Source organism: Peromyscus maniculatus, chromosome 8 (assembly GCF_049852395.1).
Source record: "Peromyscus maniculatus bairdii isolate BWxNUB_F1_BW_parent chromosome 8, HU_Pman_BW_mat_3.1, whole genome shotgun sequence".
NCBI classification, from domain to species: domain Eukaryota; kingdom Metazoa; phylum Chordata; class Mammalia; order Rodentia; family Cricetidae; genus Peromyscus; species Peromyscus maniculatus.
Genome location: NC_134859.1, coordinates 66,561,128 through 66,575,929, shown reverse-complemented (window position 1 = coordinate 66,575,929; position 14,802 = coordinate 66,561,128). Strand labels below are relative to the sequence as shown.

General features: G+C 42.4%; 1 protein-coding gene across 2 annotated transcripts in view; it reads left to right on the top strand.

The window, feature by feature from the left end:
• Nucleotides 1-14,802, top strand: part of Myo1d (myosin ID) — a 316,231-nt gene that overhangs the window by 221,346 nt on the left and 80,083 nt on the right. For both annotated transcript variants that reach the window (XM_042282484.2, XM_076577607.1), the window contains one exon: nucleotides 5,291-5,445. In XM_042282484.2, coding sequence (XP_042138418.1) covers nucleotides 5,291-5,445 — 155 coding nt within the window. The remainder of the gene's footprint in view (nucleotides 1-5,290; nucleotides 5,446-14,802) is intronic.

Sequence of the window (14,802 nt, the reverse complement as noted above, 5' to 3'; positions counted from 1 at the left end):
GACTGAAGTGGGTTGCACAGGCAGGCCTCCCGCAGCCCCACAGTCCTCCCACTCACCATGCGGCCTTCCAGAACAGAAGGAGACTTCTCAGTGTTGTTTGTCTGCCTCCAGACAGGGAGACCTAATCTTTCCTTGTATGGTGGAGCAAGCTAAGTGCTGCTTGCTCTCTTTCTTCCAGGACTTGACACACCCTAAGTACACAAAGAACGAATTCCTTCCTCCACAGGGAAAGATAGGGAATGGGAAAAGAAGCTCTGATGGACTAGGTGGTGGCCAAGGAAGGGCATTCTGGGAAGTGGTCCTCTGTGTGTGTATGCTCCAGTGGATCCCAGCAGCACGATGCCTCCAGCTGCTCTCCCCAGCCCCTGCAGCTAACGCTCCTGGGAAGCACTGGCAGTTAACTGCTACTCTAATTCTCATTTTATTAGGCTTTAATCAAGCTTTCCTGTGAAGTGCTGCATAAATTCAATTTTGGGTTTCACAAATAAAGTAATCAAATGACAGTGAAGCATCATAGGCATAAAAATGCTTTTTCAAATGAAAATGATATTTTTAATTTAATCACACAAAAATCATTGGGATGCAATATGTCTAAGTGGCAGAGAAATTGCTGTATTGTCTTACCACTAGCCTCAGACAACCATTTGTACAGAGGTTAGTGAACGATTTCCAATTATTGTACTGTTTTCCATGCTCTCCAATAAACACTGACCTGACATTTGTTAAAATGCACCACAGCCAGGGGATGATGGAACGGCTCAGTGGGTAAAGGCTGGTGACCTCATTTCCACCCCTGGGATGCACTTAGTAGAAGGAGAGAACCAACTCCCACCAGTTGTCTTCTGACCCCCACACATGTGCCGTGTGGCCTGTGGGTGCCCACACACACACGATAAACAAGCAAACAAAATCTACCTGAGAACTCAACTCCTCTGAAAATATTTTCATAGGAATACTGACTTAAGAATCTTCTGTTCATTTATATGTGGAATTTGGAAAAGCTTTATAATAGGGCTGGCAGTGTAGATCAGTGGTAGAGTACTTGCTGGCATGCCCAAGGCTCTGAGCTGGATCTCCAGCATTAGAAAAACAAAAAGAAATTAAACTGAGTATGATAGGAAAAAGTGGGTGTGAGTCAATTCATGGCCTGATTTCTAGTTTCTGGGTCAACACATCAGCTGAGCACCTTGAACCCTGCTTTTCTCATCTGTAAAATGTATGACTCTCCCTGGCCTTCCATGTCTACCACTCAAGAGTTGTCTTCTGTGCTTGGGTAGTCTCCAGAATCTGATTGCATTGACTCCCCTGAGAATGAGGTTTCTATCTTTGCTAGATCCAGCATGTGGCCTGCTGACCTGCAGCTGCCCGGTCCCCACTGCTGGCTTGCTCACTCATGGCACCAGAGGTGTTCAGGAGGTAGCACATCAGTATTGCCTGCAATGGGAGAACAAACTTTGCCCACGATGAGAGACCACTCTAGTGTCTGCTCTGTTGTCCAAAGTAGGGTGCCTTGGGGTCCAAACAGCCAGGGAGCCATAATTTTTACTTTGCACATAATAAAATTGGTTTTCATGTGTGAGATTGGTATACAAGGCTATGAGTCTTAAGATATTGTAGTAAGCACTGCTCTGGTCAGGACACAAAGTGGCTCCATCATACTGGAAAACTCATAACTGGAGTCATAGTCATATGTGTGTAACCTCTGGAGACTGAGTGCTTTCACTCAACACCTTTGATGTTTATGCTTATAGAATAATCTGCATCATCAGTTTGCTCCTCACTGCTGAGTATTGTTTTTAGATGTCTCTCGGTTTGTTTATCCATTCATCTATTGATAGGCACTCGATTGCATTCATTGGGGTGCATTCATATAGAGCTGCTGTAAGCAACCATGTATAATTCTTGTGTTAACAAAGGTTTGAGGTTTTCATTAATTGGTGTGTGTGTGTGTGTGTGTGTGTGTGTGTGTGTGTGTGTACACTTGTGAATGCGTCTGTCTGTGTTATGGTTCGTTTAATTTGTTCTTAGTCATTCAGGCAGGTTTGTGGTAGCATCTCATTATGATTTTTATTTGCCATCTTCTAAATTGCTAAGAATGTTAAACATCTTTTCATGTTCATTTGCTATTCATATGCCTTCTTTGGGTGAAGTAATTTCCAATCATTAGTTTTCTTCTAGAAGTTTTATAGTTAACATTTTATGTTTAGACCTATGGTCCAATTTGAATTGAATTGTGAGGGATGTGATTTGAATAAACATTTGTTTCTGTTGGAATGTAGATGCCCAAATATCCCAAGTTGTCTGTTCTCTGCTGAGTCATCTTTTGCACAATGCATTGTGGGCAATGCAACGGTCATAGTTGTGTGGCTGTATTCCTGATCTTAGTTTTCATTTCTTTCAAGTTACATGGTCTTGATGACTTCAGCTTTATAAATATTATTAAAATCAGTGATGTGAGTCTTCCAGCCTTGCTTTCCTTTTTCAAAATTTCTGTAGCTGTTCGAGTTCCCTTGACTTTCCATAGATACTTCAGAATCAGCTTTTTAATATTTAACCAAAACATTTTGTCTGGGATTGTGTTAATCTGTAGATCAATTTGTAGAAAATTGGCATCTAAATATTATCAGATTTTCCAGTCTCTAAATGTATTTTTCCTCCTTTGTTTAGGGTCTTTTTTCTTTCATCTATCTGTATTGTAATTTGACTTTATCAGCATTTAATAGTTTTCAATATGTAGGTCTACACACACACTTTGTTAGATTTCTAAGTAAAATCTAAAGATTTTAGCTTTTAAAATGTCTTTGTAAGGCCAGGCATTTTGTTTGTTAGTTTTTGTTTTGTTTTGTTTTGTTTTTGTTTCAATGTATATTTTTCAAATATGTTATTGGATTCAGTTTGCTAATGTTTTCATATCAAAATTCATGGAGGGTGTCAGTTTATTATTTTACTATCTTCATTTTTGGTATCAGAATGATGATTCTTAAAATGAGTTATATGTGTTCCCTTCTATGTTCTAGAAGAAATATGGAGAATTGATGGTATTTCTTTAGATGTGTGGTATAATTCACTGATGAAATCATCTGAGCCTGGAATTTCTATTGAAATATTTCTAATTAGAGATTTAATTTCTTCAACAGATACAAATCAGTTAAACTACTTGGAGGAGGAAGGAAGGGTTAGTAGTTTGTACTTTCAAGGAATTATTTGGTTTAAGTTGTTGACTATGCTGTTATACCTAGAGTTGTTCAAATAATCCCTTTTTATGTGTGATGTCTTTGTGGTCTGTGGTGATAGCCCCCTGAATTCCTAGTTCTGGTTATAATGCCTCTCCATTTTTGTCTCTTTTCTTTTTATATAAATTTATTTATTTATTTAATAGCCCAGCTGCAGTTTCCCCTCCCCCTCCACTCCTCCCTCTGTTCCCATCCCCCCCCAGCCCACTCCCCCTCTGTTTCTGTTTAGGAAAGGACAGGTCTCCCATGAGTATCAACAAAACATGGCATATCAAGTTGCAATAAGACTAGCACTTCCCCATGTATTGATACTGGGCAAGGTGACACAGTATGGGGAGTAGGGTCCCAAAAGCCAGTAAAAGTCAGAGACAGCCCCATTCCCCCTGTTAGGAGTCCCACAGGGGACCAAGCTACACAACTATAACATATATGCAGAGTGACTAGGTCAGTCCCATGCAGGCTCCCAGGTTGTCACTTCAGTCTCTGTGAGCCCCTATGAGCCCAGGTTAGTTGATTCTGTGAGTTTTCTTGTGGTGTCCTTGACTGCTCTGGCTCCTATAATCCTTTCTCCCCCTCTTCTACAGGATTCCCCGAACTCTTCCTAATGTTTGGCTATGGGTCTCTATATCTGTTTCCATTAGTTGCTGGATGAAGCCTTTCTGATGACAATTGGGCTAGGCATCAGTCTGGTCACAGGAGATGGCCAGTTCAGGCTATGTATCTGCTATTGCTAGGAGTCTTATCTGGGGTCATCCTGTAGATTCCTTTGCTCCAGGTTTTTATCTGACCCCAAGATGTTCCCCCCTTTCCAGTAGTCTCTTACTCTATCCCTCTGTTCCCACTCCAACCTGATCCCTCAAGTTCCCATCCCCACCTACCCTCAGTCCACCCAGGAGATTGCCTCTATTTCCCCTTCCCAGTGAGATCCCTGTGTCATCATCCCCTTCAGCCCTCCTTGTTACCTAGCCTCTGTGAATTATAGCCTGGTTATCCTTTACTTTATAGTTAATATCCACTTATGAGTGAGTATATACCATGTTTATCTTTCTTGGTCTGGGTTACCTCACTCAGGATGTTTTTTTTTTTTTTCTAGTTCCATCCATTTGTCTTCAACCTTATTTTTTACAGCTGAGTAATAATCCATTGTGTAATGTACCACATTTTCTTTATCCATTCCTCAGTGGAGGGGCATCTAGGTTGTTTCCAGGTTCTGGCTATTACAAATAAAGCTGCTATGAACATAGTAGAGCAAGTGTCCTTGTGGTATGCTTGAGCATCCTTTGGGTATGTACCCAAGAGTGATATAGTTATGTCTTGTGGTAGATTGATTCCCAGTTTTCTGAGAAACCACCACACTGACTTCCAAAGTGGCTGTACAAGTTTGCACTCCCACCAGCAGTGGAGGAGTATTCCCCTTGCTCCACATCCTCTCCAGCATGAGCTTGTGTTTTTGATCTTAGTCATTCTGACAGATGTAAGATGGAATCTTAGAGTCGTTTTGATTTGCATTTCCCTGATGGCTAAGGATGTTGAACATCTCCTTAAATGTTTCTCAGCTATTTGAGACTCTTCTGTTGAGAATTCTCTGTTTATATCTGTACCCCATTTTTTAATTTGATTATTTAGTTTGTTGGTACCTAGTTTCTTGAGTTCTCTATGTATTTTGGAAATCAGCAGTCTGTTGGATGTGAGGTTGGTGAAGATCTCTTCCCATTCTGTAGTCTGCCATTTTGTCCTGTTGACAGTGTCCTTTGCCTTACAGAAGCTCTTCAGATTATTTTTATAAATAGGTAGTAGTTGATAGAAACAGAATGTAGTTCTGTTGCATATGCGTGCTAGAAGCTTGTCAATTTTATTCATTTTCTGAAAGAATCGACTTTTTGTTTCTTTGATTTCCAATCACGTTCATTTTTTACCTTTTTCGTTTTCTTAAACCTACTTATTTATTTCATGGAACTTGATAAAGGCAAAAGCCAACAGCATCATTACTGTAACCTGATCTAATTCGTTCTTCTGAGAGATATCCTAATAGTGTTTTGCATGTCGTCTCCTTGCAGTTGACTGGTCTGAGTGTCTCCAATGGAAAGGACCAGCTCGTAGTGTTCCATACAAAAGACAACAAAGACCTCATTGTCTGCCTCTTCAGCAAACAGCCAACCCATGAGAGTCGAATTGGAGAACTTGTTGGAGTCCTGGTGAATCATTTCAAGAGGTAAAATTTTATTTTTGTAACTGAAAGATGAGTTTGAAATACACAGAATGTTTAATCATACTTATCACTAAACTTCTTTTGTTCCAATGTGAATATATCATTATTTTCCTTCACAAGGACAAATTAAAGGATCCATTTTCATAGAAGGTGAAATTAACACCCAGCCGTAGTTTCAAGTCTGGGAATGATCCTCTACTTTTCCGGTATCTAGCTTTGCCAACAATGAGAGATTCCCTCATGGTTAGTTCATTGCTGCCAATACAAATGTAATGTAATTCAATCCAAACAATAGAAGTTACTTTCTATTCTTATTGCCACTGCTTTGTATTTATCCCAAACATAATCAGTTAGTGTGTCTGCCATGACTATAAACAAATTAGAAAGCAAATTTAAGATAGCATGTAGGTCCATAAAGGTTGAAGAAATTCCCAGGACAGGCAGAAATTGTTATAGCAACAATTATGACAGCATATTCTGAAAAAATCACTATAAAACAGGATGGCATCTTGGCAAAGGGGCTGGAAGTGGTTGGAACAATAATATAAGAAATATAGGCTGAAGAGATGGGTCAGCTGTTAAGAGCGCTTGCTACTCTACCAGAGGATCCAGGTTCAATTTTCAGCATCCAAATGGAAGCTCACAACCATCAGTAACTCCAGTTCCAGGAATCTGATGCCTTCTGTCCTCTGTGGGCAATGCACACATATGGTGCACAGACATATATGCAAGCAAAACACTTATACACATACACATAAAAATAATAAATGTTTTTAAAAGTAATATGGGCCACAGATTTCCCTGGGGTGATGGGGACTAGTCAGTAAATAATTTTAGGCAGAGGAGTAGAGTTTGTCGGGTTGTTTGTTGAAATGTTGGAGATGGAGTTTTTTTCCTGTAAGTGGCCATGGAGTGCTGGGGCAGTGCCGTCTAGTAATTTAATGTTCTCGTTGTGGTGTGCTGTCTTTCCCCTACCCCATCTTGGTGCAAGAACAAGATCACACAACAAAAATCAGTGGTGTCAAATGGTACAGGTGTCAGTTTCTTTCCTTCCTGAAAGGCATTCCCACATTCTCAGAAATGCTCAGAGCTCCTTGCTAGTGTCATACCTGTGCCTACAAGTTCTACTGTCTTTATTTTTGCTGGTAAAATGTATATAGTATAATGTGACCAGTCTTTATTTGTTTGGGACAAGATCTCTCTGTAGACCAGGCTGACTTCAAATTCACAGAGATCTACCTGCCCTTGCCTCCTAAGTACACTATTCTTTCTTATTAAACCTTGTATTCTAAAAAGAAAAGATAGAAAGAAATGGATTTTTAAATATTTTACATTTAAGTATATATAACTTATGAATTATGCTTAGTTGTCTTCTGGTAGAAAAAGCAGAATGTAGAGAACTGATTAAAAAATCAATAAATATGCAGGCTTTTGTGGTGGTTCATCCATATTGTCAGCTTGACTGGATGAGAGATGCCTAAGACTTAATAAAGCATACTGCTGGGTATCTGAGAGACAGTTAGCATGTGGGGCAGTAGCTGAGAAGGAAGAGCCTGGCTCTGAGAGTGGCTAGCGCCATCCTGTAGTCTGGGGGCCTAAATGGACCCCCTGCATCTGCCAAAGGACTGTAAAGCTAGGACACATACCAAAGAGTGGAAGACTATGACAGAAGTCTCCACAGTAAACATCCCTAACTCACACAAGCAGGCTTGCTTTCCTGTAAATATTTAGTCATGGCAAAGCATGACAATAGAAGAAGTCAGAGCTCATTACCTATTACTTAAAGACTTGTACTAATAAATACAGTCGGTTTTGCCTGAGGAATTGAAGTATTCTTGTCTCAGTCTGAGTTCTTGTTTAGTAAATTCCAATCTGCATTAAATGTCTTCTCCCCGTGACGGAAATCAAACCTGTCTGTGGCTCTCTTCTAGCATGCAGATACATATTCCTAGGTGTGTGCCTCCTACTTGTAACCTATGAAAGAATTTGTGATTTCTTCAAAATTGACAAGATGGTAGGGCTTTTTTTCCAGTTTATTCTTTGTTTTTATGTTATGAATTTGGAGATGAATTAGTAATGAAGTATTAATCTCTCTTTCCTAAAACCAGAAGAAATTTCAACTTAGAGTTACAATTAACAACCTGCTACTTATTTGATGAGGAAAAATGGTTTTTATTTTTTTCTGGCCTTTGTCCTTTATTGTCAGGTCTCTTATCATTGTTGAGATCATCACAATTCAGTGTGTTTTACAAGCATAGTGGTATGGCATGTAATTTTATTTGTACCTGCATTAATGATGAAAAACCAGAGGGTAGAGGGGTTGGGTTCTTTGTTGCTTGATTTTTTCGCCTTGCCCACAGTCAGGACAAACCTCTGTCACCCGCCAGTCCCCCAGCCGCTCAGACCCAACCAAATAAACACAGACACTTATATTGCTTGCAAACTGCATGGCCGTGGCAGGCTTCCTGCTAACTGTCCTTATCTTGCTAACTGTGCTTTTATCTTAAATTGATCCATTTCCATACATCTATACCTTGCCATGTGGCTGGTGGCCCACCGGCATCTTCACATGCTGCTGGTCATAGCGGCATCTGGCAGTCAGTCCTTCTGCCTTCCTGTCCTTTTATTTCTCCTCTCTGTTAGTCCCGCCTATCTTTCCTGCCTAGCCACGGCCGATCAGGTTTTATTTATTAACCAATCAGAGCAACTTGACATACAGACCATCCCCCAGCACAGCCAAGTGCAGACCATCTCAGACACCTGCACTCAGGCCCATGGTCCTAATCATCCTCTATACGGACCTGCTGGGTAACGCCACAAAGAACCCAAGAAGGGCTCCCACAGGACATACAGAACATCCCACAGCACCTCCCCTTTTCTTTTTTTTTAAAAAGGAAGGTTTTAACTTTTACACATCTCCAAAGTCAGCTTGGTATATTTGGGAATTTGGGCGTAGCTTCTCTTAACTACTTCCTGCTGGAGGGGGGCGCTGTATCTTATGGGGATACAAAGAAAATTTTAGGTTCATGGAGTAGTCCGTGAGACCATATCGTCTGAGCCAGTTGCCTTGAAACGATTCTGGATGTTGGATCATCTGGGCCATGGTGTCATCGGAGACCTTTCAGGTGGTCTTGGCTGGTCAAACCTGATGTATCTTAATCTGGAACAAATCCATAGCCTCTGGCTTTCTGTAGAGACAAAAGCAGAGTCTCCTTTCCAAAGTAACACATCCTTATATCCAAATTTTAAAGTCAAGATATCTTTAATATATACATATTGGTTTAACTCAACATCTTTTACGATCAAATGTTCTTCTGCAGTTAAAAATCCCAAAGACAATATAATCCAAACTCTCTGTGTGATATCCATCTTTACATGGCTTATTTTTTATATTACTTTTACTTTCTCTTTAAAGACTTTATTTTTTTAAACTTTCTATTTCTTTATATAACTGTCTATGTTCCTTTTCCTCTCTCTTCCAAGCCCCAGGAACCCGCCAGTAACTCAAACCGGCGGCTGCTCATTTGAGAGAGAGAATTAGGAACTGTGGGGCGTTTACCGACGTCACCGTTCCTGGAGAACTTACCGACGTCACCGCTCCGTGTGTTGAGTTCTGAATCCTCTTTACCACCACGCGAGGATTCTTCTCAGATCACACTTTATTGGAGCGTCTCTTGGTTAAGGGACTTTGTCTTTAGTATTTTTTTTTTTTCCATAACACCGGCCTTTATCCCTGTTCATTTGTCCTTTTTCTTTAGTCCCTTTTTTTTTTTCTTCCCTTTTTTTCTTTAGCCCTTTTTTTCTTTAGCCCCACGTTCGGGCGCCAAATGTTGCTTGATTTTTTCGCCTTGCCCACAGTCAGGACAAACCTCTGTCACCCGCCAGTCCCCCAGCCGCTCAGACCCAACCAAATAAACACAGACACTTATATTGCTTGCAAACTGCATGGCCGTGGCAGGCTTCCTGCTAACTGTCCTTATCTTGCTAACTGTGCTTTTATCTTAAATTGATCCATTTCCATACATCTATACCTTGCCATGTGGCTGGTGGCTTACTGGCGTCTTCACATGCTGCTGGTCATGGCGGCGGCTGCAGTGTCTCTGGTCATGGCAGCGGCTGCAGCCTCTCTGGTCATTGCGGCAGCTGCAGCCTCTCTGGTCATTGCGGCGGCTGCAGCTTCTCTGGTCATTGCGGCAGCTGCAGCGTCTCCTTCTGCCTTTCTGTCCTTTTATATCTCCTCTCTGTTAGTCCCACCTATCTTTCCTGCCTAGCCACGGCCGATCAGGTTTTATTTATTAACCGTTCTTGATAACTCTTTATTTTCTACGTTTTCCCTAAAGCATATTCTGAGAAATTCTATTCAGAGAGAATGCATCTCAAAACTTCACAACATGTAAACAAACCCGTAGACCAGGGAGACTGTAACCTTCGAACGCAAGGAGGCAAGTCCATTTGAAAGCTTGCTCTACCTATGTGTTCACCAGACCGAAGGAGAAAAGAACTCTACCTTCCCAGCAGAAGACAAAAGTAGTATTCCATAAAAGGCAGTACTCATCACAAACGAGTGATACCCAAAGTGAGTAAGCACAGGAATGGGGAAGCGGGTGAGGGGACAGAAAGCCGATTGACAGCTGCAGAACAGAAGTGGTCACATGGCCAGCACTCAGCAGGGCTATGGCCTAAGGCAGTTTCTTGTCATACCGCCCCTAATGACCAAGAAATATACAAGTTGAGGGAAGGGGGTCCTGAGCAGAGGACATGGCAGAGGCTGATGTGAGGCCCTAACCCAAACTGAAACCACCGCGCAACCTAGCTGAGTAACTTCTTTCCTCAAGAGCTATACTTCAGCAAGTGGCTTCCCCCTGAAAGACAAGTAAGATGCCAGAAGGAAACAGCAAGAAAATTCTGTGCAAAGAAAATAAGCAAAGGCAGATAGAGAAGGGGGGGGGGATACAGGGATAAGCTTTCTATGTATATAAAAAGCCCCAATGGCCGGATGTGGTGGCACATTCCTGTCGTCTTAGCATTCATAACACACAGACAGGAGGATCAAGAGTGAGAGCCAGGCATAGATAAGTCACGAGCCTTTAATCCCAACACTCAAGAGACAGAGGCAAGTAGACTTTTGTGATTTCAGCCAGAGCTACACAGAAACACTATATCCCAAAAAAAAGGAAGAAACAATGAAAAAAGACAGGGCCTAAGATTAGACCTCTACATCCCTACCTTAAACCACAACCAAAAAAATAAATAAAATATGTGAAAAAAAAAAAAAAACATTTTCAAGACCAAAGACCTAGGACATCAGGCAAGGACAGGCAGTGCTTGCTGAGAGGTGAAATAAGGTGAGTCCTGCTAGGCAGAGCCACCAGGCCATGGTGTACACAGGGAGCCCAGGTAGAATACTGTATTCTCCCTGAGGCTGTGTGTAGCCTGAGGAGTCCAGGCCACCAAGGTGCCAGGGAGGAGAGGCATACAGAGACCGCTAGAGATCCCGGAAGACCCAGCTAAGCACTCCCAAACAGCTAATATGCTGCATGTGAGGAAGGAAACCCCACAGCCTGGGAATGGTAACCAGGTGAATGCCAAGGGACAACAAAGGTCCTTTCAAGCAGACTGGGCACCCCATCATTCACAGGCATGTGTGTGAGGAACCAGGAAGATCTTGCCTCAGGAGGGGAAATAATAATTGGCCCCATGATCAGTGCTTTTGTTGCAAATATTATCCAGTAAATCTTCAAAGCTAAGCCCACCTCCTTCCATAGAACAGATCCTGGGGCAAATGTCATGATGTTTGCTTTTCATTTTGCTGGTTTTTCGAGACAGAGTTTCTTAGTGCTGGGATTAAAGGCGTGTGCCACCACGCCTGGCTCTGTTCCCAGTGTGGCCTTGAACTCATAGAGATCTGGATGGATCTCTGCCTCCTGAATTATAGAATTAAAGGTGTGTGCTACCATTGCCTGACTTCTATGTTTAATATAGTGACTGGCTTTTTCCTCTGATCTTCAGATAAGCTTTATTGGGGTGCACAAATAAAATACCACCACAGAGAGTCCTGAAACTAACCCCATCTCAGTATAGATAAGCCTTTCTCCTGCAGGGTTGACTCCACCTGTACTGAATTCCTACCTCCCTGAGCATGCACTACCTGTTTTTCATGTGCTCTAAAGCATCTGAAGACAGTGAATGAAGGGAGTGGGGGCCTGGACTCACACCTGCTAAGCACATGCTCTCCCATTGAGCTACACCCCTTGCCCAGAAGACAGTCTTTAAGAACGTATTTTCTAAAAGGTGACACTCCGATTATTCAGGGCTAGAGATGTAGTTCAGGACCTCTGATTCAATTCCTAGAACACACATGTGCACAAAAAGATTACTTAATAGATATGGCTTAAGGATAAACCATTAGAACAGACACCACCCAGAAACATCTGATAGAACCCTGCCAGCTAGTCCTGGCTGTAGTCCACAGATGAGAAAACTCACCTAAACCAGCAAAGTCAGATGTGTTTGGGATATGCCAGTGAAAGTACCAGGTTTGCCTCCTGCAGGACTTCTCAGTGTCTTTGTTTTCACATGAAACCAGCAGGACAACAAGAGCTCCCTCTATTGACACAAAGCCGTTTCTAAAGTGGGGGGAGTGGGGGCAAGGCAATGTGCAGAATGGTGCATGTGGTCAGCCACCATTTGTGTGAACACAGATACCTCTTATAGAGACAAACTCCACATTGGAAGCTGGAGGTGGTGCCTTGTACCTGTTATCCCAGACCGTGGAGCTCCTCCTCCTCCTCCTCCTCCTAACTATGTGGACTATAGATATCTCTTGTTGCAGTGTTTTTACTTAAGTGGTGATATGCATGTTGATGCACCTTGCTACAGGTATAGGTAGACACACACATAACTGTATCCGGAAAGCTATGCAGGAAATAGGCAACTCCCTCTGGAGAAGGAATACCTCAACCCTGGGAGAAAGGTAGCATTGAGACTGCTTGCTCACTTGCCAACCTTTAGCAGAAAATATGATATCAAACGTTCTTCACTTTAATACATGGAAGCTTGTTTTTAGTGTTTATAGATGGCTCTGAATTCCTTCATATGTTCCTTTTCTTGATTAGAAAAGTAGAACAAAAGAACTCTCTAATCGAATGATATGTCTTGTGGGGTTTCTATATCTTGATCCTCCTGGGATTACTACTGTTCCCAGTCTCCTGCCTCACAGGAATACAGGGAGGCTGTGCTTCCTGAGGCTGTAGAGGCAAGGTTGACCACACTAGTCTGCTCACAGGCATTAGAAAGGATGAACTTGCCTCTTGGTTTGCATCACTCAGCAGGGACTACCTGCTGGTAGTGAGGATTCTGATCATCAGTAAACAGATGGTGTCATGTTGGCCTTCCCAACACAGGAGTCACCAAAAACTGCAATATTAAGCTGTCAAAGGACCCATCTGCCCTAAGCAGCTGTCCAGGCATTTGCCTGTCTGGGTGCTGGAAACCTCAGTACAACCCCAGTCTCAGGCATGGAAATTTCCTTTTCCCTATTCTGTGTCTGCATTGAAAGCAGAAGTTAGTACCATCTGCTACCTTGCTTCTCACAGGCAGTGTGAAGCAGCGTAATAGCTGCCTTAATAAAGAGGCACTGCTGCTAAATTTGTCTGGACATTTGACCTGCTTCTAGATGGAGTTCTCTTTTTTCTTTTTTCTTTTTTTTTCTTTTTTCCTCTTTAACTCTCCATAAAACTGTAAGCAGGGGCTGGAGAGATGGCTCAGAGGTTAAGAGCACTGACTGCTCTTCCAGAGGTCCTGAGTTCAATTCCCAGCAACCACATGGTGGCTCACAACCATCTGTAATGAGATCCTGTGCCCTCTTCTGGCCTGCAGTCACATATGCTGTATACATAATAAATAAATAAATAAATAAATAAATAAATAAATAAATAAATAAATAAATAAGTCTTAAAAAAAAAAACTGTAAGCATAGCCAGGTGGTGGTGGTGCACTCCTTTAATCCCAGCACTCAGAAGGCAGAGACAGGTGGATCTCTGTGAGTTCGAGGCCAGCCTGGTCTACAGCGAGAGTTCCAGAACAGCCAGGGCTACACAGAGAAACCCTGTCTTGAGAAAACAAACAAACAAACAAACAAACAAACAAACTAGGCAGACTGTCACTTCCCAGGTAGGCCATAAAGTGTCCAGGAGAGAAGTAGCCTTATAACACATGGTGGAGGAAGCACAGAAAGTCACATCCCAGGAGTCTTAGCAGCTGACCCTCACTCCCTCTACCACCCCATCCCTGCCCAGCCCCTTCCTGCTATGCCCTGTGCCTCCCCTCTCCTTGGAAAACATTTTCATGACCCTTGACAGGCATTTCTAAAGTGCTTCCCCCAAAGACCTGGATGCTCAGCAATATAATTTATAGTCCAACTCAAATCTACAAGTAAAATAAATACAGTTGAAAATGACAAAAAAAGAAAGAAAGAAAATGACCAGATTGCCGACCATAGAGGATTTGTTCTTTGCTTGTTTGTTTTTTTGAGACAGGATCTCACTATGTATCTCTGGCTGTTCTGGAACTTACTATGTAGACCAAGATGGCCTCAAACTCACAGAGATCCATCTGCCTCTGCCTCCCAAGTGCTAGGATTCAAGATATGCACACTATGCCTGGCTTTTTGTTCATTAACTTTGACTTGTCTCAGTGAAGTATATGATGACTTCCTTCTACCTCCAGGGTCTTGCCATGTAGCCCAGGCTGGCCTCCAATTCAGTCTTCCTCCTCAACTATTAGGATTACAGGAGTGTGTCACCATGCTCATCTTGGGCTATTTAAAATTACAGTTATTGAAGTAATCCAGTTAAAAGTGAGTGATCATGATTCACCTTCCTTTGCTTCCAGGAGAGATGTACATGGAAACAGAGAAGGAATGTAGAAATTGGAAATACTACTCAAACATTGGCCCACTGACAGAGACAGGCTTAACCTCCCCTGGCTGCCCTAGAGGGAGCAGCCCTTCCCCAATCCTACAGTCTTCTCCCTGCCTTGCTTGAGTTCCCCCCATATACACACTTTGATCTTGCATCTGACCTGACATACCTTTCCTGTGTGTGTGTGTGTGTGTGTTTATTGCATGCACTCTGGCTGACATGTGAACCCACGGAACAGATTCTGTTTCTTCTCTTCACAGCAGTCCCTGTGTTTTCGGCAGAGCCTGGCACATCTCTGTAAATACTAGTTGAATACTGTCAAGTAGGTAACTGCCATGAATGAGGGCCAGCTGGCAGTAGGATGCCTCTGGCCCTTCCTCACAGACCTGTGTACCTGGCCTACCAGAAGATGGTAACCCAGTCGTCTTGTGTAAAAGAC